This window comes from Schistocerca americana, chromosome X (genome assembly GCF_021461395.2).
Source record: "Schistocerca americana isolate TAMUIC-IGC-003095 chromosome X, iqSchAmer2.1, whole genome shotgun sequence".
Lineage (NCBI taxonomy): Eukaryota > Metazoa > Arthropoda > Insecta > Orthoptera > Acrididae > Schistocerca > Schistocerca americana.
This window is the reverse complement of record NC_060130.1, coordinates 121,632,312-121,660,062: the sequence shown is the minus strand read 5'-3', so window position 1 is coordinate 121,660,062 and position 27,751 is coordinate 121,632,312. Positions and strand designations below refer to the sequence as shown.

The following is a 27,751-nucleotide window of genomic DNA, read 5'->3' as shown; positions in this document are numbered from 1 at the left end:
TTCCTTTTACTGTATCTAAAAAGTTTCATTTATACCAATTCATACATTCTTGGCTTGCTGGGTTTTGCTTAGATACATTGCAGGCCATTAGTTCCATATGTTAAAGTTTAGGATCCTCTATGCCTGAATAATGTAGAGGCTAAATGTTTGGGACACCTTTTCCACAGTCCTGCATGTTCTACATCATACTGGGATTTGTGAAACATGATGTGTGAATGAGAGATTAATTGAAGGCCAGTGGTGTTATCGACATGATCCATGACATCTCGATTCTGATGCCTCAAAGTTACCTGTATTCAGACTTGACATATTCCACATTTTTGCAGTTTCGACATAGATTGTCACCAATGTGCAAATCTTTATTCCTCTCCCTTGTTTGCAGAATGAATCACATCAAGGGAAAAAATTCTGTCTGCCTCACATGTTCAGATTTACTCGTCTTCAGCAGAAGAGGCATTTCAAATGTGTATGACAGAGAATTAAAGAGGTAAGGATGCTGAAATGCTAGTTTCTTTCTCTGCAGGAACCATGACCAGTTTCAGATTTTTACATTCACAAGTTATGCAGTATATGGCACAGTTGCATTTTCTTTCCTGCTTTGGTTTGCACCTGTTACAGCCTACTGGAAAGTGTTACAAGAGTGGCCGAGTGGTTTTAGGCGCTACAGTCTGGAACCACGCGACCGCTATGGTCGCAGGTTCGAATCCTGTCTCGGGCATGGATGTGTGTGATGTCCTTAGGTTAGTTAGGTTTAAGTAGTTCTAAGTTCTGGGGGACTGATGACCATGGCTGTTAAGTCCCACAGTGCTCAGAACAATTTGAACAAAAGTGTTACAATGTATATACTTGATTATATTAATACAGTGGGTAACTATGTAGTATTTTGGTGTGAAATACATTAGTAATGCATATGGAAGCTATGATTGTAAAATGAGCTTTGAGCCAGTATATTTGAAGAATCATGTAACAAATGGAGGACTACAGAGTTAAAAAATGTGAGTGCACCAAAAGAGCAAAAGACAAGTTGATAGTTATTAACAGTGCCTTGCACTGTATTACATATGAATGTAGTTATCTGAAGACAGAAAAAAAGTAGCTTCATAAAATAATGGCTTATGACTGTACAATTCACTTTCAAGCAGAATTAATAATGTCAATGCAGTAAATAAAACACACCAATTGAGTTATTATTTTCCATGAAATAAATACTTCTGGAAATCTTCCTCCCCATCCTACAAATGTGGACATTATTTGGGCATTATAGTCACTGATCTCCATCACAAATATTCTCCCAGCTGCTCCCCCATGAACCCTACTCATTACCTGTCAACATAGCGTATTTTCATGAAGACATTATTGGATGAAATCCTCTCAGTTTCTTTGTTACATGTTGTTTGAATAATATATTTAGCATTTATATCCATAACTAGATTAGTTGAATTGTACAGCTGCTTGCAATGACAAGGGAATCACAGATCTTTTATTGTTGTTTCAATTTATTTGCTGTGTCACAGGAAGGTTAAATTGTGCATGGTTGAAATAAATTTTAATAACTGTATGACATTTATGAGTGACACATTCCTGAGCAGTTGTTAATGATGAGTTTAAAAAAGGGATAAATCTTTGCAGAAGATCCATGTGAGGATGCTGACATTGACTGTAGCCACAAATACAGAGTATGTACACTTGATTTCCCAGTAACAATACATAGGGACACATGTGAATACAACCAAAGCTCAGCATGAACTGCTGCAAAGATAGTCCTGCACCAAAGAGCTGCTCTGCTGACCATAAAGTTTTCTTATATTAACCAATGAAACTGATACTGGGTTACCACAAATATATTGTGTAGCTGGCTGTTGCCAATAAGTCTCTTTACTTTACGAGCTGTGTACTAGTAGTTTAAAAAAGTACAGCACACATCCCCCTTACTGCACATTTTTGTACATTTAATATTGATTGTCTAAATGTCAAAGCGTTACAGAATATAATTCCTAAGGACATCAGTGAATTAAACAATTCCAATGTAGCCCTGTGCCAATGATAATTATTACTTGTAGTGCAAAAGGTACAGGACTTACCCGTGTTGAACATTCATAATATGTGGTTTTCTATTCATAATCTTATTAGAATGCACACTAAAACACATTGAACACCATGTTATATTTATAACCTCTCCCCTGCTCAATTATTATAAACAAATTTACATATTGCTGGGTAAAATTCTTATGTAATATGTTTCTAGATAATTACCTAATAAATTTTGAGGAAATTTCATTCTCCCTATCTTCCACTGATGTCTCTTTGATAGATTTGAGTATGATGATTTTTTTCATTGTGTATTTCATTTTAATTTAATTAACTGGTATCCTATATCCTACATTATCTAGAGAAGCAAAATATAAGGGGCAAGTCAATAAAAAAACAAACCCTCAGTTTATGCAAACTGCAATAGCCTATCAACTGAATATGAGGTGAACCATTTACCATTTGTACATACTTTGCAATAAGAATAATTTTCATTGCATGAATTTTGTGATTTGTGTAACTAGCTGCCTTAGATCGAAAGTAGAAAAGCCTGGTAAGTGGTATTTTGTCATGTACATGTTTCATTATATATTATAGATTTTTATGTATGACATGCTGGAGCAAAAGATTTAGTAGATACCAAAGAGTAATATCTCAGTATTGTATTCCTACAGAATAATTTTTCATGAAGACATTATTGTATAAAATCCTCTCAGTTTCTTTGTTACATGTTGTTTGAATAATATATTTAGCATTTACATCCATCACTAGATTAGTTGAATTGTACAGCTGCTTGCTACATTCTATGTTAGTTTCTTTTATTAGAATGATTTCGCTGGTGCCATATTGGTGCCTTGTAGTTATGACACAACACAGTGGTACCTGACATAGAAGCGAATAGCTGATACTGAGTTTGAAGCATAACAGATGAATTAAATTGTATGATTTATTTCAGTGGGTAGCAAAGTTGGTATTAAATTCACTGAAGCACCAAAGAACCTGCTATAGGCATGTGTATTCAAATATAGAGATGTGTAAATAGGCAGAATACGGTGATGTGGTCAGCAAACCCAACAGATATAGCAGAATTTCTGTGAAGTTGGGAAGGTATGAGATAAGGTACTAGTGGAAGTAAAGCTGTGAGGGTTGCTCATGAGTCATTTTTGGCTAGTTCAATCAGTAGAGCACTTTCTGCTGAAAGGAAAAGGACCCAAGTTTGAATCCCAGTCAGCCACTCAGTTTTAATCTGCCATGAAATTTCAAATCAGTGCACAATCTACTGCAGAGTGAAAATTCATTCCAATAACAATATGCCCAGGCTTTGTCTTCTCAATATCTTTTCTTTCAGAAGTGCTAGTCCTGAAAGCTATGCAGGAAAACTTTGTGAAATTTGAAAGACAGGGGATGACCTACTGGTAAAAATAAAGCTGTGAGGGTGGGTCATAAGTTGTGTTTGAATAGCTCAGTTGTTGGAGCACTTGTCCACAGGAAACATACATTCCAGCTTGAAGTTCCGGTCAAACACACAGTCTTGATCTGCCAGTAAGTTTCATGGTTGCCATTTGTTGCCAGTGAATGTTCCATCAGTGTGACTTCACACCGTGTTGCCTCTAGTTAGCCAAAGTACATTGGAGTATGTGTCCAGTATATGTAAACTGATGTGCTATTGTGTACTGTATTAGTATCATGTAAGAAGCATCTATGAACAATATGTATAAGGACATGGCCTTTTGGATAAGGTGCTGTGTGTTTTTAAATATTTTAACTATGACAAACGTTTATAATGTGCTGAATTTTATCCAGCCAAAATCGTTTGTTTGAGGTTCAGTGGAAAATAAACATGTTTTACTACAAAACAAAGTGTAAGACCTGAAGATAACATGTAAGGCTGTTGAAATTGGTTGTCTTGAATAAACGATATTTTGTGTGATCTTGGCTTTTGAATGGTTTTTAACAACTGACACAGATCCCCCTTCAATATTCTCATAATGAGAAAACTCAATTAACTTTTCCACAAAAGTTTTTTATGAATACCTGGGTAAGAGCTCATGCCCAATGTTTTGGTGGCATATAATTACATGAGAATTCTGTACTGACAAATGTTTGAGGGACAATAATCTGTCTATGTAACTGTGACATATATAAAAATACAGTTTAAAACACTCCAACATGCTAGAACAGGCATCTGTACATCACCCTTTGCTAATTAGCCTATTTTGTCTGATATGAACAGCTGTACCAGAAGTATGTAACTTCCATACAAACATATGGTCAATTAAGATACAACTGAAAACAGTTCAAAAAGAAAATTCATTTGAGAAAACTATAAAATTATGAAACTGACCTTCACAAGGCAAGATTTTTAGTACGGTCAATTGACAAAATTTAAAAATGTGTGAGACTCCCATAGCTTTGGAAACTATTAAAGGTGAGAGGGACTAATCTGTTGTGAAAAAAATGGGAAAAAAGATGAAGGATGACAGCATCAGAGAGAGGAGGAAGTCAAAGGCAGCACAATGGTAAGCACAGTGCCAGTATCACTTCAGAGGACCAACATGCAAGATGAAAACTTGTCACTTTAAACAGCTGCATCTCTGGCACACTCTTCTATATCACGATTTTTCTTAATGTGTACCATACATGTCAGAACTCCATGGTGATTCTTAGATTTACAATGATCAAACAAATGTTGTAGCATTTTGTGCCACTGTAGTTGTTAGTGTTGACTACTTATCATCAAGCTGCGTGTTTGGAAGAATTGAATTTGCAAGTACTTTGAAGTTGGGTCTGTGTGATATTTTAGAATGTGTGTTTGTATCTTCCTTTTAATATTGTATTTGCATGAGTGTCAGAATACAAAGAAAAGAAAAAGTCAAGATGGTTCTTCTCTTTGTCATGTATTGTATATATAATAATTTCATTCTGCCACAGCTGAATACACAGCATTCATGTACTGTGGGTGCAGTACACATTTTAGTTTCTGGAGGTTAAAAATTGACTTCATTTGCTTGACATTAAATAGAGAAACATGAAATGAATAAATTCCAATTCTAAGGTGGAATAGACCTATAATTACATGTATAAGTACATATCACCACTTGATTTTGTTGAGAAGTGATTTGTCTCAGGTCAGTATTTTAAGATTTAATTTTTTATGTTACCAATACATTAATTGTGTCTTGTGATAGCGTCTTTCTCACACATCTTTTGATTTATCTGAATTCTCCAGATTTAAAATAAGTCACTGATAAGTACAACTAAGAACTGTGAAACTGAAATGCTACTATGAATAGAGTAATATACATCTCTTTTGTGCCAAAGCAAGCTATAATTTTTATTATGCACTTAATTATTTGGAGAAAGACAGTAAAAGTAGTATATCAAGTTCCACTCTTGACAAAGAATTGTATATTGGTAGTTCTTTTATAACAAAATTACTAACATGTCATTTATACTTACTTTAGTATCCTGTACTGTTCTTGAACCAGTTCTGCTCCTTTCTTTATGCATATGGACTTGTGCATTTACATGTGTTTCCTCAGGATGTTGTGGCTTTTCTGTGTGAGAAAGTGAAAGTCCCAAATAAATTGAAGAAGTTCTTTCAACTAACAAATTACTGAACTTAATTAACAGTGGATGTCTGAATTGAAGTACACTAGCAGGGAAAAATATTAGTACACTTGGAAAGATGATGTTGATCTTGATCTGATGATGGCATATACCACATAGGGATAGTAGATGCAGCATCGATGTGCATGGCTTGATTGCTGCCATAACAGAATCACTTGGAAGATGGAATGGTGCACTGTGGTCTTAAGCAATGAAAGCGGGTTTTGCATGCATGCAAGTGATGGTCTTTGCATGTAGGACGCAAATGTGATGAATGCTGTCTTGTAGAGTGCATTCATCCAAGATACACTGGTCTCACTCCAGGCCTTACGGTCTGGGATGCTGCATTTCTTGCTCACCTTTGGTGTTTCTGGAGGGGATGCGAACTAGCACTTGGTACATGCAGAATGTTGTTAGACCTGTACTATAGTTGTTCCCACAACAGGAAGATGATGCATCATTCCGTTAGGACATTGCTGATCCACACACTGCCCTTGGAACTCAAAGTGCTCTGCAATACATGCAACAACTTCCCTGGCTAGCACAGTCTTTGGACTTGTCTCCAATCAACAACATGTAGGATATGATGGGACAAGAAATGATTCATGTGACTTGACAACCAACAACTCTTTCACAACTATGTGAACAGGTCAAGTGTACGTGGCATAATGTATGCCAGGACAATATTCACTATCTGTATTATTGCGTGGATGCCAGAGTCAGTGCTTGCATTGCCACCCATGGAGGCTACACCACATACTAACACAGGAGCTTCAGCATCAATTGATACCTGGTACCTGAGAAACCCTTTTGCTATTGATCTGTAAATGTAATCATTTCGAGTACTCCATATACACTGCTGCAACAATAAATCTTGAGTGAATTGTAAACCTATAAAAGTGTGTACTAATTTTTTTCTAGCAGTGTATTTACCAGTGGTTAATAAGTATTAATTAAGATTTTAATTTTTATGTTGTATAAAAATGATTATTTCATGGACACCATTACTGTTATTATTAAAGTGTGAAAATTTCCTTGTATGGTGGTAAATAGTATACAGCAATTTACTGTACATGTAAAGGAAAATGGCAACTGTATTAATATTAGGCACTTAATTGTTTTTATGTTGTGATAAATCTCCTGCTATCTCAAACACCTTTTTGTAATATTCTGCTCAGAGTTAAATCTCTGAAATTTCTTTTACTACTTGAAAACTGACAACTTCCACACACAAGAAAATGATGTAAAATACATCAGCTATAACTATTTTTCATAAAAAAATATACTTTTAATTTAAATTATATGAGACTTGGTTATTACAGCAGAGTGTGAAAACTTATCTATCCATTCGAATTTTTGGAAACTTGTGCATATTGCTACTAATATACAGTGCAGTTATTTTAGTCAGTCATGCTTATGAATAAAACTCACATGCAAATATTTGTTCTATGTAAGAAATATAAGTTTATGTTGACATATAAGCTTACATGTTGCATCAACAAAATTTGTCTACATGCATTTGAATCTATATATTATTTTTAAAACATGCATCCATGTGATATGACAAAATTTGAAGCCTTGTTTGACATAATTGGCAGACACTTAAAATATCAATAAATAGAATTTAAATAAGTTTCTTCTTACTTATAATAACTATAAAGATCTCATGGAAATGATGTCACATGTCTGGTTTTCAGTTAACTTTATTTTTGATAATAGTGTACAAAAATTATTGCTTTTTATCCTTTTGTATTCTGACTCATCAATTATTGTTCCTGAAATGCTTATAGATGAAACACAAAGAATGTGCAAACATAGTTAGGCCATAGGCACAATCCATGAGTGTGATTGTATTTACTGAGAAATGTAATTTTTTCTTCAAGAAGAGCTATGTTTTCATGGCATAAAACTTCTGAAAACTTATTTGTTGCAAGGCACTGTGCATAGATAATAAATGTTTAAATGTTTGAAAACATTATTTCTGCTTTAAGAAAAGAATAATAATCGATTTCTGTCAATTAACAGCTATTTAGCATTGATAATGGAGGACAGGAATATGTTGATTACATCTACCCTGAAGAGTAGTTAGCTGTTCTGTGAGTCTAATTATGACAATAAGTTCACCTTTGCAGTTGTGGATTAAACAAATAGTGAACTGGTTTGTCAAAACATGAACTCAAATTTAATCCACAGGGTTATTATTTTTGCATGATACTCATTCATACCATTTCCACATATTTGTATTAAAAAACTTGAAAAGATCTAGGTTCATTTATAATATAGATTTACACCAAACTAATAATTTAGGCCTTCTTTAGCTGTTTGATGTCATCTTCTACATTAAAATTATATTTCTCTTTATCAGCTCTGAACATCTTACTGAAAATTTACTTTCACTTCACATGAGTGAAGTAGACCGAGTTTGCTAAAAGCAAAAGTACTTCAGTTTTCAAAATCTTTACTTATTCTATGAAATTTTCAATAGGTAAAATGATGAAGTGTTTTTTTATGAGGTAACCTTCATACTGTGTTCAAATGCTGTCATTTACTATCGTACAATAACAATACGCTGAATCATGCTTTTTGTTCAAACATTATGGATATCCTCATTTTAAGATGAAATATACAATGCTATTCACTTCTCACATAAAAGGAAAATTACTTTGCCCGGGATTTTCCTCACGTCACCCAAAATATTTACCTGTTCACCATGTAGGTGCCCTGTCTTCCTCATTATTCCTATAGTATGCTTGAAACATATGCCTATTCAATGACTGATGTACCACAAGTAAAAGCACACTAATATAACATAGCATTCCATCAACACAATAATATGATCTGTAACATCATAGCAAGAATCACAGAACAAATCTTACGCTGAACTAATATGGAAGTTATGGCAGAATGTACATAATTTCAGAGTAAAGAGGACCAGCCACTGACTAATCAAAGCCCTGAGCCATTGAGAAAGCCCCACAAAACTAAGAATGAAAGACCTGCCCAATTTTCCCATCTAGCACATCCTATTTTAGTCCTATCACAGAATTATCCTGTCCCATCAGATGCAGGGTCCCTGTGAAAGTAGCCATGCCATACACTAGCTCTGCTGCAGTTTTTGCACAGCATTTTATGTGGACATGACCACCAACCAGCTGTCCACTAGAATGAATCATCACTGCCAAATTATGGCCAAGGGCAGAGCTGACTGCCCACTGCTGAGTAATATATGCTCAAGTTCAATGGCTGGTCCACAACCCACACGGTTTAGATCTTTCCCTCCAGCACCAGCTTTTCTGAACTATACAGATGGGAGTAATCCTGGCAACACATCCTTCACTTGTGTAATGCTCCTTGCTTCAATATCTGATAGCATTGACATGCTCTGTCCAACAGTTTCCTTCTCTTCTGTCCTGTCACCCCCTAACAATACACATTTTTATGTCATTATCATTGTGCACCACACAAATTCACTGGTTCAGGCGACCATGAATCACATTCCTAGCCCCTGAATTTGTTCCCTCTGCCTACTACATTCCTATCCCACACACCTGCTACATCTCTTTGAGCCATCATCTACACCTTCCCATCCCTCCTTCGACCCAATGTCTCTCTCTCTCTCTCTCTCCCTCTATCCACCTCATTCAACACAAACCCTCTCCCCAGTTCACTTGCTTATCTGCAGTACTGTCATGATGTGTTCAGCTGGCACAATGTAACTACACAGTTTTGTGTGTGTGTGTGTGTGTGTGTGTGTGTGTGTGTGTGTGTGTGTGTGTGTGTGTGTACTCTAGCTCACTGAAGCTGCATGCCTGTTGTCAACTCAATGCTTCCACTATTCAGACCATGGCATAATGGTCTCCTTGACTCTTAAATTATTCATATATGTTATTAGCCTTTATAAGTGGCATTGCAAAGACTAGTTTGAGATCTGCATTAAGAATCTATTTTTAAACTGTAAGTAAGAATTAGTGGGTAATGAGAACCTCCAATAGCAAAATACTACAGTCTTTGTGCAAAATTTCCAAGATTAGAGCAATGGGAATTAAAACAGTTTTTACATGCCTAAACTGTCTAGATCTTCTTCTTTCTGGTATGAGTTTTCATGTTTGCAGATGGAAGTTTTATTTTCTTACTCAGCTAAAATACAAAGTCTGTCCAAAAAATTCTAGAACTTCGTCAACAAAGTTTTTCTATGCTTAGCTTTTACTTATTGTGCATGGTCTCCTTCAAAATACTCTCCTTCACAATTGATACACCACTTACAATGTTAATTCTCCTTCTGGAAGCAGTTTGGGTATGCCTCTTACTGGATTGCATGAAACGTCATCTGGGATTTTTCTTTTATCTCACATATAATTGCAAATATTCATACTTCCAACAAAATTTTCAAGCTTGGAAATAAAAATAAGTCCACAGGAGCCAGATCTGGAGAGTACAGAGGGTGAGGCAGATGTGTGTTATCATGACCTGAAAAGTATTTTTTGGTCTTCGAGGACCTTTCTCAACCCATTGTGAAGATCGAACCTTGATCTCAACCTCATAACCATAGGTCCATGTCTCATCACCAGTTACGATTCTCTGAAGGATCTTTTCCTCATTTGTGCAATTCAAAATCTCTTCAGAGAATGTGAGGCAAAGGTCTTTCTGGCTTTGACTCGTTAGATGTGGGACAAATTTGGCAGCAACATAATGCATTCCAAGGTGCTGTGTCAGGATTTCATGACATGATCCAACTGAATTCTCTTGGATAGTCAGTGTTCAATTGGCATGGACAATTTCATTGACACTCCTGACACGAGCGTCATTGGTAGACATCAAAGGGTGTCGTGAACAAGGTTCATCTTTAACTTCTGTCCAGCCATTTTTAAACCGGCTTAAGCATTCATCACTGTAGGCTTCTTGCATCATTTTATGAGTCTCTGTAAAAGTTTTCTTGAGTTTCATGCAAAATTTAATGCAGATACGTTTCACCTCTAACTCTGGCATCTCGAAACTCATAAACTGTGTGAGACAACGTGCTACTCCATACAGGTATGAACAATAACTAACAGCAGTTGCACATTATACACAGGCATGTTGAAGGATGCCAACTGCATTCTACTCCATCACACCATTGGTACGAAATTACAAATGTTCCAGAATTATTTGGACAGACCTCATATGTGGCCCAGTATTTCCATACCATCTCTCTCTCTCTCTCTCTCTCTCTCTCTCTCTCTCTCTCTCTCTCTCTCTCCCTTCCCCTCTCTCTCCTTCTCTCTCTCCATCTCTCTCTTTTTTTATCTCTCTCTTCCATCTGAACAAAGTGATACAGTAGTTAAGACACTGGAGAGACAACTGGGCTCACATTTGGGGGAGTAGAGTTCAAATCCATGTGCAGCACTACAGAATTATACTTCCTGTGAGTTTTCTAAAGTTGTTTGAAGCAAATACAAAGTTAATTCTATGAAATGAAAATGAGTAATGTCATTTTTATCCTTGTCTTATCCAAATCTTATGACCTTGTCATTCATGGCATTTCCTCCAGTAAGTTGTAATAAAGCCTCAAAATTCTAAAAAAAGTTGCTTCACTGTGCACAGTACTGAGTTCCCTAGCACTGTGTAGATCCTGTAATGACTTCTATGTACAATATCACTGTCCATTTTCGTATGTTTTCCTTATTCAGTGCATGAATAGATGCACGCGAAGTCAAAATATAAATTTTTTCTTGGTAATTTTTCTTGTTTTTTCCCTTTCTCTTCTCTTATTGCATTTCATATCATTTCAGTAATTAAAAAAAAAAAAAAAAAAAAAAAAAACTGAAAATATGAACTCCTACTGTACGCAGTGACAGAGCAGCCAAAGATAGGGGTCATGTGTATTTGAGAGGCACTTGCTCATGTAAATGTGTGTATGTTTTCTTTTCTTTTCTGAAGAAGTCTTTGGTCAAAAGCACAATGTTTAATAGTCTTTTATTGTACCTGTCTGCAGCTCAATATGTCATCTTTATGGAGAGTAGCAATCTATCCTGTTTGTAGTATTGCTGCTATTCAGAACAAAGATTTTTATGATGGCATGGCTACACAATTAAAACCATCTGAATGAGGGACAAACATCATGACTACCCTCAAAAGTTATAAAAATGAAACTGTTCTACCAATAAAATCTAAATTTGAATTATATTACTGTACAGCAAACACCACCATGATAAAAACAAGACTTCACTGACAAGAATGCCATATGTCCACCACACATACAACTTTTCACCTTGTCATTAAAATGGAAAATTAAAAGTAACATCATGTACATGCAGTCAGGAAGATCAGCCTGTAACAGACCAAGGAGGAACTATCCCACTTGTTCATATATCACTTGTGACATCAATACAATTTTCTCTTGATTTGATCTCATTTTGTTAGTAACACATGTATGTTAATTACACAAAATAGCTAAGTTTTATTCATGCTTTACACCATTAAAATTTGTTATACATAAGATAATTTGCAGACTAGTCATGAGAGTAATACAGTTGTTCAAGATGAAAATATGTTATTTAAAAGAATGTTCATGTTTTATGATTCATGCAACCGATATGGAGATGAAATTTTCAGTGAGTAAATAGCTGTTTATTTCTAATCTAACACAACTCATTTATAAGTCCATATTTTTTCTATTCAATAAACATTTTCCATTTTCCAAAAATTCTACATTCCAAGAAAAGTTATTCATATTCATTATATTCATGATCCAGAAAGTTCAAATCTTAAATAATCATTTCTTCAAAAATTCAGTATCTTTGTTTTGTAGAGTGGATTTTTCTGATTTAAAAAATGCATACTTCCACTAGAATAACTTGTTACTTTGTTAATCAATCAATTTGGAATATTTCTCCTCAAAACTTTTTCGCAGGCTTTGGGGATCCCCACATAAGTAGAAATCATTTTCATAAAAGAGAACCAATAGTTCTGGTTATACAAATGATAAACTGATTCACTTTGTGTCCTCTAATTTTGCTATCTTTCATCTTTATATTAAAAATGTAATAACAAATCATCATTTTTAATCTGATGCCCATTTTTAAGTATGTATGTTGTGTGGTTATTCAGTCATTCGATGGTTATCAGTCATCTCATTAACACCATGCAATTGTTAGTTTGTATTCATTATGTCAAAAGCATGTAGTGTATTGGCAAATGGTGCAGTTACTATATGAGACTATCTGTGTGAGACATTCTGTATTATACAATCAATATGTTGGGACTGATACGGTCGGGCATGGATGTGTGTGATGTCCTTAGGTTAGTTAGGTTTAAGTAGTTCTAAGTTCTAGGGGACTGATGACCACAGATGTTAAGTCCCATAGTGCTCAGAGCCATTTGAACCATTTTGTTGGGACTGAATAGTAAACATCATTGTGTTAATATGTCACTAGATAACTGTGTGGTATGCTACCTATGAAAGTAGTTTACACGCTTGATATGAATGTTTAGATTGTATCCTATGGAAAAACTGACCATCGGACCATGAATATTAGTTATAAATAAGCATAAAGAAATCAAAAGTTCGTAACTGCTGTGTAACAGTAAGTAAAAATTTGTGGTGCCTGCCTGTGATAGGGCTGTTGGTCTGACTGTAGGTAAAGTGCAGCTTTTTTTGCACCCACACTAGTAGGGCAGGGTGGTGGATCCATTGCCCCAGCTGTGTATTACCCCAGAAATGATCCTTGGTATTTATCTGATAGGCTGAACTGACCTGGAGTCATCACAGAAGGATTCAAATGAGGAAAAATCTCTGCCCCTATCTGGAATTGAGCCTGAGACCTCCAGAGCCAGAGTCTAGTCCTTTACTCCTTAGACCACCGTGGCCACATTACTGCAGTGTGGTGTACATTATATAACATATGTCCATAAGATATGTTCACAACACAAAGATCATCACCATCGAGTGGTAGTGAAGCTACCGATGGTAGACTACCAGGTGAGCAGAGTTACAAGCTGAAGTCAATGAAGTGAACTTCCAATATTAAAGTACCATTTTTGGACATGAATTCTCTAGAAATCTTTAAAGTTGCAACTTGTACAGACTTATTTTTTTCAGGAAAATTAAAAGTGATATAAAGCCTCATTTGATGTGCAGTGTATCTTTTTTACCTCAAAAATACATATCACATGCAGCTACAAAGAGTTTCCTGAGGAAATGGTATGCACTCACTATTGAGAAAGAAATGAATGAAGGAAGGAACGTTGGGATTTAATGGACAATCAATACTGATATCATTTTAAATGGGCCACATACCCATACTGAAGAAGAATGGGGATGGAAATCAGTTATTTCGTTATCAAAGTAATCATCTTAGCATTAACTTCAAGCAGTATGGAAAACTCAAATCTGGATTACTGCACAGTGATTTGAACATCTTTTCTTCTGAATTTAACTCTAGTGCCTTCACGAATTTACTACAGCTCATGACCATACCCTGAATTTCTATTAACATTTATGCCTGGATGCTTGCTGAAAGCAGAAGATTTTATATTTTATGAAGGATGGATTGAGATGGTGAAGAGGTGGAGATCTATTTGACATAATTTGCAAAATGTTCTGTCCTTATGGAGGATCTTTTCTTCAGTTCTATGCAATATCAGTGTCAGTTGTTGACAACTCACATGTTTAAAACAGCAGTGGGCACAAAGATCTTGAGCTTTACAAAAATAAAAATGAAATTTCTAAGACAACGGAAGTGTTATCTTCAAAATAGAATATAACTAAACTTCTAAACCATGCCCAACCCACATGTGGTATTTGCGATGGCATTTCCACATATGCTGCCAATGTGACTGCAGCATTTTTATTCAGTGCACCAGCAGGAAGGCAATAAGAGAGTGCCAGTTTATTCCGATTGCAGTGCCATCACCAGATAAGTGTTCCTGGTGGCACGCCACCAGCGCAGCCTCACTCTCTTGCGCATCAGCCATGCTAGGTGAAGGTTCAACTTCCAGATGAATAGTTAAGTGTCATTATAGGACAACATAGCTTGTGGCCTGACTCTACCAGGACTAGTATTCTTCAGTCAATGTTCTCACATGCTTGTGTAGTTCTGGTGCTCTGCTCACTGTCATTATAAATAATTGTGCTGTTGATGTTTTTGTTGTTGTCAATAAATATCTGTAGATACTACAATAATGTAGTTCCCACAAAAGCAACAAGTCACTGTCCTGAAAAACATCGTGATGAAATTCATGACTGGAACTTGGAGTGCAGACCTAGAGACAAAACCTCAATAAGTTTTCACATGTCAGGCTGAGAATAAGCTTCTCCAATTTTGTGTATATTTCTACAAAGACAGTGGATTTAACAGTGAATGAATCTACGCTGAAGAGCCAAAGAAACTGGTACACCTGCATAATATCATGTAGGGCCCCCACAAGCACGTAGAAGTGCAACAACATGACTTGGCATGCACTTGAATAATGTCTGAAGTAGTGCTGGAGGGAATTTACACCATGAATCTTGCAGGGCTGTCCATACATCTGTAAGAATAGGAGGGGGTGAAGATCTCTTCTGAACAGCATGTTGCAAGGCATCCCATATATGCTCAATAGCGTTCATGTTTGGGGAGTTTGGCAGCTAGTGGAAGTGTTTAAACTCAGAAGAGTTTTCCTGGAGCCTCTCTGTAGCAATTTGGGATGTGTGGGGTGTCACACTGTCCTGCCAGAATTATCCAAGTCTGTTGGAATGCACAAGGGATATGAATGACTACAGGTGATCAGCAGGATGATTACGAACATGTCACCTGTCAGAGTCATATCTAGACATATGAGTGGTCCCATATCACTCCAACTGGACACAACCCACACTTTTGCTTAAAGAGTTCCCTGCTGACCTGCAGGATGCATGGCTTCATGAGGTTGTCTCCATACTTGTACACATCCACCCCTACAATTTGAAATGAGACTTGTCTGACCAGGCAACATGTTTCCAATCATCAACAGTCCAATGTCAGTGTTGACTGGACCAGGTGAGCCATAAAGCTTTGTGTTGTGCAGTTCATGACTGGGTCTTCAGCTCTGAAAGCCCACATTGATGATGTTTCATTGAATGTTTCAGACACTGGCACTTGTTGATGGCCCAGCATTAAAATATGCAGCAATTTGAGGAAGGGTTGCACTTCTGTCACACTGAACAATTCTCTTCAGTTGTCATTGGTCCCATTCTTGTGGGATCTTTTTCTGCCCACAGTGATGTCAGAGATTTGATGTTTTATCAGATTCCTGATAATATTCACAATACACTTGTGGAATGGTCATATGGGAAAATCTCCAATTCATCAATCCCTCAGAGACGTTGTGTGCCATTGCTCGTGCACCGACTATAACACTACATTCAAACTCACTTACATCTTGATAATCCACTACTGTTGCAGCAGAAACCCGTCTAACAACTGCACCAGACACTTGTTGTCTTATATGTGTTGGTGACCACAGTGCCATATTTTGCCTGTTTGCGTATCTTTGTATTTGAATTCACAGTTTCTTTGGCTCTTTAGTACATATTTTTGATTGGGGACAACTGAAACAAAAATTATAAATTGTGATTTAATTCACACAGTTTCACATCACAATGCTGCAGATGCATACTTTGAGTTAAAGAAGCATTGAAGAGCTCACTAATGTTGACCTCATTAGACTAAACACAAAAGACTAACATGCTAATTCCTTTTACACCAGCATCAACATTTAACTGGTGCATTTGAAATCTGTCCTGATTAAATAATGTTACAATGAATTTTTACTACAGAAATATTTTGATTAAAGCTTAGTACTTCATAGTTTACTGGTTACTTTATGGTTTTATTTATCTCAGTAAATAATTTCTCCTTGAACTTAGAAAACACACAAAAACTTCTGTCTTGTTATCAAATTAGATCGTAAAAAGTTGCATTTTTCTGTAGTGGTACTATCACACTATGCTGAATTATATCTATAGTAACTTCATTGTTTGTGGATTATTCTTCATCTATTCTGTCTTACAAGCGAATTTTCTAAAGATAAAGAATGGATACCTGCAACGTCAAGATGCTAAAGCTATAATAAGAAATAAATGTCCCAGAGGTTGAAAGAGGGGGGAGAGATGTGGAGGAAGAGGGGGAGGTGACAAAGAAAATGAGTATCTACTGTTTTGTGTCTGTTACCTGCTATTCTTGGTCATGCTTTTGGGTACATTTTCATTACTTCTGCTCTCACATTATATTCAGACTTTTTCTTGTTTTTGTAACTAACTCTGTACTTTTCATCTACTTTCTATATCTTCTCTTAGGAGCTACAAAGAATTAAAACTGGAGTAGGAATGTTACCAATACATTTAAAATTTTTACATTTGTTCTTTATAACCTGATCTACTTTTGGGAAGTGTAGCTCATCTATTTGCCTATGTTCTTGTTCATAATGGGTTCTTACTATGCTAGTAACTTAGAAGTCATGCAGTTAAAATTTTTCCTAATTACTGACCTTGAGTTTGACTAGCAGTCCCAAAACCAAGACATGATACCTGTGATCAGAAATGTTGCAACATTTGAGAGAAGTTAGAGCCAAGGCAGTTACTTGACTGAAGCTATTAACACCATTGCAGGGCACATGCATATCATAATTAAATGCCACCATTAGGATACACCATATTGAAATACATTCTTAGAAATTCCTACATAAAAATTTGGAGGACAATGAAAACTGAATCTCAAAATCTAAGATCTCTGCTTCAGAAAAAAATTAAATGGAGTAAAATGTCAACTGAGTTCTCTATCTGAAAGAAAATATTAAACCAGTTTGCATATTTGTAGCGCAGTGATTTACATAAACTAGAACAAATGCATCTGATGGCAAGTTATGAATCTTGACACACACATTTCATATCAACTCTGGAATGGGACCAAAGATGTCAGTCAATTTAAAACTGAAAGCAGGCTATAACATTCAAACAGTTTTAGTCTTCGAGTTCCTTAATTTCTCTTATGAAGTGCTGTAATGTTATGCATCAGCATGTATTTCACAAGATATAGAGTAACTCAGAATGACATAAATAAATTCTTCAGTGTCTGTTCAGTGTTTGCTGCCATACACAAGAGAATTTGCAAATCTGACTGTGGTTAACAATTGAAGAACTAATGAAGGTTATACAAAAACACTTTTTAAGGAACTGATTTAAAACTGAAATGGATTAGTTAATATACTAGACTTTAATATACAATAGAGTCACTTTAATTATGACAAAAATTAAGTTACATAACACATGTATGACTGTACAATAAGTTACATAGCACATGCCTGACTGTACAACAAAATACACACTTATCTTTCTCAATTTTTTTTTACCTGAAAGTATCCCATGGATTGTGGATAACGGAATACAATTGACTATTTACTGTGCTCCATTTACTTGCATTTATTTCAATTTCTTGGAGTAACATCACTTATTTAATTTTCACATTAATGTTTTTTCTCATGATCTTATTTGATCTTGTGTCACATTTCAAGGACCTCTTTTAGTTTCCAAAGAAGTCTTTTTTCACTTAGTAATTAACATTTAATATACTTAATGCTGCTAGTAGTATGGTGTTCCTTGTCGCTATTTTGCTCAAACTTCAAGAAAATGACATATGGCAATGTAAAGCAAGGAAGGAATCATATGTTTGTAAGATTTCAGAAGTAAGATTTTACCTTCAGAAATCAGAACAAAACAGATGTAACAAACTGCAGAAGCTAACAAGGAGAAATTTAAAAGCACTTGAGTACAAGACTGAAGTTCAGAAAATGAATGTTGAGAAAAAAAGATAATTCTGGAAAAGTCAGTGAAGTGAAGTTAAAAGAATGCAGAGGACTAGTCAACAGTAAGGATACTTAGCAGAAATAATAAGCAGATTGTACTGAAACAATCTGTAAAATAGTCAGTTATAAAATAGTAACTCTTCAATAGCCCTGAATACCAGTAATTATGTGCATGGTAATCTGTTTTGTGAGACACAGTGGAACAACCCATTTGATCTAATGGGCTTATGGATATTTTCCCTTAGGAGCTGTGATTTACTGCATATTTAAAATGTTTATAAAACAGAAGATGTCATTATGTAGATAGTAATATCAGGTATATTAAGTAACAAATGATGCAATATAAATAAATGAATTGCAGAAATGAAAAGAACTGGATGCCTATTAAGAAATAAGACAATGAGTAAAGGTAATAACTTACCACATAGATAAAATGCTGATATACCATAAACATGACTCACAAGTTTGCTAGCTTTCAGGTTGGTTCTTCTTTATCTAACCCTCTGTCCATATCAAGACAACTAACCATCAACAATATCTGCATTTTGATAGCTGTCATCTCTTCCACAGCAATAAGTCACCTCCATATAGACTGGATACTCATCGATGAAGCATCTGCAGTGAAGAGCAATCTGTTGCCCAGTTTGCTGAAGGTCTTTCCACACAAACAGACATTACCCCACAGACCATTCTTCAGATAGATTTTCCATCCCAAATATACATACACCCCTATTTCTCTGACCACTCTTAAAATTCAGTTGAAAATAAACACCCTCCTCAACACCTACTATTGTCCTGAACTGTAACAACTGAACCGTGTCTTTTGCCAGGGCTTTGGCTATTTCCCATTGTATCTGCCTGTTCAATACGCCCACCCAACACATCCTATTCCAATCCCATGATGGGCTTATCCTACCTCATAACAGGAAGGATCACCTCTGAAAGTAGTCATGTTACACACCAGCTCTTTTGTACTTTCTGCACCGTATTTTATGTAGAAATGAGCAGCAACCAGCTACCCTCTCAAATAAATGTACAGAACTAAACTGTGGCTAAGAGTAGAGCTGACCACCCAGCAACAGAACATGCTGCTGAGCAGATGCTCCATTTCAGTGGTTGATTCACAATCCACACCATCTGAATCCTTTCTCACAACACCTGCTTCTCTGCGTTACATAGATGGGATTTGCTTGTAACATGCCCTTCACTCCCATAATCTTCCTGGCTTCAAAAGCCACGAATTCCTGCCCCACATCCACTTCCACCCCTGTCCCATGACCCTAACTTCACTCATCTTGTACCCATGTCCTCTTCTCTTCAGTACCTTTATTACCCTGTTCTATCTACCCCATCCCAATCCAGTCCTCCATATCATGACTCCTGCCTGAAACCAGAAGGTGCTCACCACTTATTTTGTACACCAGCTGGCTCTCCCTCCCAGCCTTCAGGCAACCTCTCCCAATTCTCTTTATCACTTGTTACCTTCTTCTTCTCTCTCCTTCCCACTCCACCAAACACAACCCCTCACTCAAGTCAAGCTCAAGTGGTGATAGGATGGCTGATTGCATGGGAACACCAGATGCTATTGGGTCAGGGATGTACAAGTTACCATAGTGGCATCCAATTGAAAGACTTGCCCCAGGCCATTGAGCTATATCACATTATTATTATTATTATTATTACACTGCATACATACATGTGTGTGTGTGTGTGTGTGTGTGTGTGTGTGTGTGTGTGTGTGTGTGTGTGTGCGTGCGTGTGTGTCCATGTGTGCACTCCAGCTCTGAAGAAGGATTCATCTAAAAGCTAGCAGTTCTCTGTCGTGTTCATATGCCTATAGAAGACTCAGCACTGCAACTATCTGATGAGTTGTTAGCTTTATTCCTTAAATTATTTTTGTTCCAATAAGGACTTCCCATTACCATGTGGATAACTATATTAGGGCCATCAGAAACAACATAAAGTAAATATGAGGCACTTATGGGAACCTATTTGCAGAACAAAATCAAATTCTCTAGCCATATCTCTTCTTTCCTCTGTCCAACTGCTGCCACACTTTCGCCTATCATGGAAGCCCTTTATGTTGTTGATCAGTGTCCAGTACTTTAAGCATTTAGATATGTCTTTCTCATTCAGTCCAATGACCTTCAGATCCTTCTGTACGTTCTTGGCACTTTTAGCAGAGACTCACGGCCCACTTTATAATACATTAAAAATCTGCTTCACATCCTACCTGAACAGATGTTTGTAGAACTTTTGCTGTCATTTTCTCATTGACACTATCAGCTATTCATTATCCCTGTATCCTCTTCTCTTTCTTGCATTCTGTGCTGTTTATCTGTTATCTTAGAAACTATTTTGCAAGGGGTTTTTTAGTCATACTTCTTGGCTTCTCTCAGTAGAATCTTTCTGTCCATCTGAGTTAGTCACTTTGATCAGTATCTTATAGTGCCTCAGCTTAGATTTCCTTTGTCTTGTATAAAACATGTGTCTCATGGAAAGTAGTAGCCATCTTCTATAATCTGCAGTCATTAGCTTCTTCTTTTTCTAGTTTTTATCCGTGGAATTTTACCAAGATGTCTGAAACAGTCCATTTATTTTTTCTATTTACCATACTGTGTTTTCTATTTTATTTTATTTTTGATAGCATTACCAGGTCATATGTGAATGCAAGGTAATTGACTCTGAGACTGTCCTTTGAACCACCAAACTAAACATTATTCAGTAACTCTTCTCAGCTAATTCATTTTTCCATTCTTGGGTGACTTACTCTAACAGATAGTTGAAGAGAAACCACAGTTTTAATTAAAAACTCTTTGGAGAGTTCCCCCATGAGTTTACCTTGGAATGTGCAAGTGTTAGAGTTTGTTTGAAAATCTGCACAGTTTTTGGGTTCATTCCAAATTCTGTTAAGATGTAAAACTTACTCAAAGACAGAGGGAACCTAGATCTGACAACAGACAGACATATTTGTCTCCCATAATATACTGTCAAGAAAAAATACAGAGAATTATTATTTATTATTCTTTTGCTTCTCTTTGACAAACATGTTTACATACTGGTGAAAAAAATAAAGCTGTATTTAAGTTGGAGTCTCTCAGTTGCTCATTCTACATTCATGTCACTTTTTTATATATTACTGACATCTGATTTACATGTGGAAACAAAATCAGGAATGGAGACTTTTGGGAGTAATAAAGAACTACAGAAAGTGCTTGCTGAGGCGAATCTTGAGAAAGGCACAGAAAAACTGATACAAATGCTTAAATCCATGATAAAACTGTTTAATGGTACTGTTCATAAGAAAGCTTTGAAAGAATGCACTGACTGGTTTGTCCACTTTTATTTGTGTAGGGCATTATCTTTATTTTTATATTTATTCTCTTGTAAGTACTCATGCAGAAGACATTTCAGTGTCATGTGACCTTATTGTTATGACTGTTGGTATTTCTGTAATTTGTTACTTCAGTGAATTCATCCATTTTGGTAGTCTGTGATGTGAGATATGTAACAAAATAATATGAATTTACTGTCTGAAGTTTATTGTGACAAAAGTATTACTATTTGTGGATCTAATATTGAGGAAGAATGGTAAAATATTATATCTAATCAGGGCAGCTGCTGGGCATAGAAAACAGATATAGGGTACTTGTATGATCACTTTTTAAAACTAGCATAAATTGAATCAATATCCTTTACATGATAGAAGCATGTGTAACCTACAGCAGTAAAAAAGAAAATATTACAAATTATAGTCTTTACCAAAGAACTAAATGTGAAAATACTATGCCCCCAGTAATAAACATTTGTCAGCTTCTATAGATGTAAAAAATGGATGTTTTTTGTTTGTCCTGTTTGCACTCCTATACCATTCATACAATTGTGAAGAAACTTTAGTGAGTTGTTGAGCAGAGGCCCAAAATGATCTCAAAATTCATACACCCATTTTACAATTTGTGGAACACAAGTCATTTCAACACAGAAAATTTGGTGAGTTGTTGTTTGCACACCTGTGAACGTTCCTGAACTAGCACATCCATTTTATAACAGGTAGTGTGTTGTTTCAACAATTGTATGTATTTCATACAGTTCAGGAGAAGATCATGTGTTTTTGATTATGAGTGTGCATGCATAACACAACTGAATTGAATGAAACACAAAGAGCAAAATTCCATTTCATATGTGATGTAACAAGTGGTGGTGAGTGTGAAATGACAATTGGCAGTTGACATTAGAGAACAGATATTGCATGCATTTTCTTTTCATTTTCCTAGGGAACTTGCAATAGTTGACGCAGAATACTATTTTCTTAAATTTATCAATGTCTTATAGAAATGGTTTAGGTCAGCAACTGTATTATAAATTTAGGAAATAATTTTTATCTGTTCTGTTACTTTTTACTAACTTTTAGTACTAGCATGACATATTTTGGTGCATGCTGCAGTTACTTTCAAGATTGTCATTTAGCAGTCTGTTACCATGTACTGTACTGTGAATAAAAATTTATGATTCTCCATATGAAACCCTACTATATTGCAGAGTTGCAGATCAATGACTGTAGGTAAAAAGGAAGTTAAGCCCCACTTTATGAACATGAAGCTATGATGGGAGACTCTATCTTTGATGCTCATCAGAGTGAAGAGGATGTAACAACATGAACGGAACATGAGGATCTGCTGGTACCACCATACAGTGGAACATTGACAAGATCGAAATCTTGCTGAATGCAATGTTGCTGAACATATAGTGCCACTGGCTGGCTACATGCAGGTCCCCAGTTCAAACTCAAAAACCAGCAGTTATTTGTTATTTAGTTTTTAACACTTCTGGGAGGTTATTGAATTTGTAATGTTTGTGTAGCCTGTAATATTTTATGTTTGTGTGAATGACAGCATTCTAAAATATTGTATGTTCATACAAATAGCTGCCCTCTCCATCTGCAAGGTCAGTTCTGCTCTGACTCTATGCTGGTATCAGTAATAAATGTGCTTTAAGATGTAAGTGCTTTACTTCATTGCCAAGTCTGCCTCTGGATTTGGACTTGACTGTGATTTAGACATGACAATATGCAAACCACAATGCTTATGCTAATGGATAAATGTAGAAAGCATAATGAACTCAGCACCACTGGAAAAAAAAAGCTGCAACATATGGTTATGATGATACATTTATTGATACCCTAACACAGAAAAGAAAAAAAAACAATAATAAACCAACTGCCACACAGAAAATAAAAAAAAGAAATCCATTGTTTGCATACCATTCACAAGCACACTCTTCTACAGAATAGCAAAGATTTTCAGACTGCATAGCCTTAGCATCAGTTTTGGAACACACAAAAAATTGCAACACACCCTCAGACACAGGTGGAACCTGTCACCTATTCTTGCACCTCTTCTGATTGTAATGTAACATTTTTTTTCCTTTAATGGATCAAATTTTGCAGAAAACTCATGAGACAATTACGAAAAATAGTAATTTTATTTTCATGCCCTATGTCATCAAAAATGTAATTCAAGGTGTATATTCTCAATCACTAATAATAATGCATAAGTTAATTTACCTTGCAGATAATTTTCATAAAGAGATATTCATAATCTAAGATTCTTAAAAAACTTTTGCAGATGAAATTTTGAAAGTGAGCTAATAGATGTTTGTGGCTAAGTTGCTACAGCTCATTTTAAGAGCCTCATTCTCTTCTTTTCCATAAAGCTCTTACTTTTTCCAAAAAGTCTTCCTTCTGAAATTATTCATGATCAAAATTTTTATGTTTCAGAATGTTCCATTATTGAATAGTGATTATTTTCAAAATTCAGTCCCATGGTTTTGTAGCACTGATTTTTCTGATTAAAAAATGTCCACCCTTGCTTGCAAAATTTATTAGTTTACTAATTTTTCAATGTAGAAAATTTTATTCAATTTTGATGGGCTAAGGGAGTGTCCACAGTACTAGAAAATATTTTCACAGCATAGTTCTTAGGAACTATATTTTGTCAAAGTTCTCATTATCCAGCCCATAGTAAAACAGATTTGCTCCTTTGCTAATTGTAATTCCATGTCCACCAATTTTATTCTCCTTTAGGTTGATATGAAGAGCATAATAACCAATTTTGTGTTTTATACTTACACTCACCTATAAATGGTTGTGCAGGACAATAATTCAAGTAGTTAGCACTTCCTAGCCAAATTGCAAACACCTATGTTTGTCTATCAGCTACCAAATTTTGAACATTTTTGTGAACTTCTTTGTGTCTATAGTTTGCATCCATTTGATCAATAGCTCAGTGTTTCTCCAAATGTACAACAAGGCAGTTAGTGCTGAATTAAAGGGCATACAGTTAGTCAGCATACAATAGTAAAATTTTACAGTACTATTTAACCTATTTGTGACAACATATAATTTGTTGGTGAGTCTTAAATGTTATGTGAAGATTATGTAACTCTGAACTAGTGTGATGAAGAAGTATCTATATGTACCATATCCATGTATCTGTGATCTAATTTACCACCATGAAATGTAAGATTATTTGTTGATCACTGTTTCTTACATATGTGGTTTACACTGAGATGACAAAGTCGTGGGATACCTCCTAATATCATGTCAGACCTCCTTTTGCCTGGCATAGTGCAACAACTGAACATGGCATGGACGCAAAAAGTTCTTTGGAGTCCCCTGCAGAAATAGTGAGCCATGCTGCCTCTATAGCCATCCATAATTGCAATAGTGTTGCTGGTGCAGGATTTTGTTCACAAAATGACCTCTTGATAATGTCCCATAAATTTTCAATGGAATTCATTTTGGGCAAACTGGGTGGCAAAATAATTCACTCAGTTCGTCCAGAATGTTCTTACAACCATTCATGAACAATTGCGGTCTTATGATGTGACATTATTGTTTGGTCACATGAAGTGCATGAATGACTGCAATTGGTCTTGAAGTAGGTGAACAGAACCATTTCCAGTCAGTAATGGGTTCTGTTGGACCAAAAGACCCAGTCCATTCCATGTAAACATACCCCACACTGTTACGAAGCCACCATCAGCTTGCACAATGCCTTGTTGACAACTCAGGTCCATGGCCTCATGGGGTCTGTGTCATGCTTGAACCATACCATCAGCTCTTATGAACTGAAACTGGGACTCATGTGACCAGGCCAGTTTTCCAGTTATCTAGAGTCCCACCAATATTCTCATGAGCCCAGGAGAAGTGCTGGAGGTGATGATGTGCTGTCAGCAAAGGGACTTGCATCAGTTGTCTGCTGTCATAGCCCATTAATTCCAAGTTTCACTCCACTGTCCTAATGGATACATTTGTTGCACATTCTACATTGATTTCTGTGGTTATTTCATGCATTGTTGCTTCTCTGTTAGACCTGATAGCTCTACACAAATTCCACTGCTCTCAGTCATTAAGTGAAGGCCATCAGCCACTGCGTTGTCTGTGCTGAGAGGTAATGCCTGAAAGTTGTTATTATCAGCTCACTCTTCACGCTGTGTATCTCAGAATATTGAATTCCCTAACAATTTCCAAAATGGAATGTCCTACACATCTAGCTTCAACTACCATTCCACCTGTTAATTCCTGTCATGTGTCCATAATAACGTCAGTAACCTTTTCACATGGGTCATGTAAGAACAAATGACAGCTCCGCCAATACACAACCCTTTTATACATCATGTATGTGATACTGCCACCATCTGTGTATGTGTATATCACTATCTCATGACTTTTGACATCTCAGTGTAAGCATTGTGACTCCTGACTGTTAAAAAGCAGATAATCATAAAATTAAAACTATGTTTTAATAAATGTGAAGAAATTCAAACCTACTTGTTGCAGCATAGTGTTCGTTATTTAGTGAACGTCAATTCCGTGATTTAATAACAGGAGATTGGATACAAGATTATAGAAAATCAGATATCTGAAGGTAATTAACCAGATCTAGTAAGTTACAAAGTACAATTAATGTTTGGCAATGACATTGTTTGGTGCAAAATATATTGTGTGCAAGAATTAGATGACAACTTTTAAAGTGCAAGAACAGATTTGTCATTGTGATCATTGTGCAGGACCACTATTACCACTATTGAAGGAAGATCACATATATCTTCAAATTTATTTCCTGAGAAATACTGATGAACAAACTGACCTATGTTGTCAATTCAATACAATCACTAAACAAGTAATTTTTGCTGTATTACAAACTTTACTTCATCAACACAACAAATTAAGTTGGTCATTTAGAACTGACCTTGTGTGAATGCCACCTGATGACTACAAATTTGTAGTTACGACAGACAAAACATCCATTGGACAATATGAAATGCAGTACAGTTCACAAACAGCAAATGAACTGCTGGTCATTGCAGTTGGCAAAAAATTAATCCTGCATAATATAATTCCTTATCGTAGAGATGTTGATGTTCAGTGAGTCTCTGAAACTCATCAATCATGTGGCAGATTTCAAAATCCAATTTTATATCGGCAAGGAGGAGATGGGTATTATTTCAACATTAAATTGATAAATCCACAAGAAGATGAGGAAATGGGTAAGAACGTCTGCTCCATAAATTACTATTCATATCAATTGGTGATTCTTAAAAAATACTGAAAATCATATCTTTAAATGTTAAAATTTGTCCCATCAATACATTATCAATATATGTGTAAAAACTGAAACCAAACAACTCCTCTACATGTGATTAAATCAAACCAAATTGCATTTCAAAGAGTAACTTCATTTATGTGATATGTTTGTTAATGATAGCAATATGACCCTAGTGAACTAGGAAAAATAGTCATAGTACTGGCCACATTTAGAAGGAGCCCACAGCACATCTATGAATATATACAAGGTGCAGTGACATACGTTTGCACATACAGCCACTCAGATTTTTATATTATATTCACATGCAATTCTAAATGGATGAAATAAAAGGACTTTTGCTTATTTGATAAACATCATTGGGGTGTCATGATATTTTCAAACATTTGTTCAAAGAAAAATTGCACACTTAAACAGACAGGCATTATGCTTTTGTAGAGACTTGCTGTGGGATGTATTCCACTGAATGGCAAAAGTAAGAATTGCTGTAAGCACACATCTCTATTTGGTTCATCATAAAAAGGAAAGAAAGAAAGAAAAAGAAAACACATTAAATCAGTCATATCATATCAACAGAAGCACCAGATGCTGACATTGTTCCAGACTTATTCTAAATGATGAGGAAATGGATAAGAAAGTCACCGCAGTGAATTACTACTCATATTGATTGATGATTTGTGAAACTGCTGAAAATCATAGCTTTAAATGTT

The 27,751-nt window shown here is 35.8% G+C and overlaps 1 protein-coding gene across 1 annotated transcript in view; it reads right to left on the bottom strand.

Annotated features, from left to right (window-relative positions):
- The window catches only part of LOC124556778, a 438,094-nt gene that overhangs the window by 72,235 nt on the left and 338,108 nt on the right, over positions 1 to 27,751 (bottom strand). Inside the window, exon 12 of the mRNA XM_047130786.1 lies at positions 5,488 to 5,585. Coding sequence (XP_046986742.1) covers positions 5,488 to 5,585 — 98 coding nt within the window. The remainder of the gene's footprint in view (positions 1 to 5,487; positions 5,586 to 27,751) is intronic.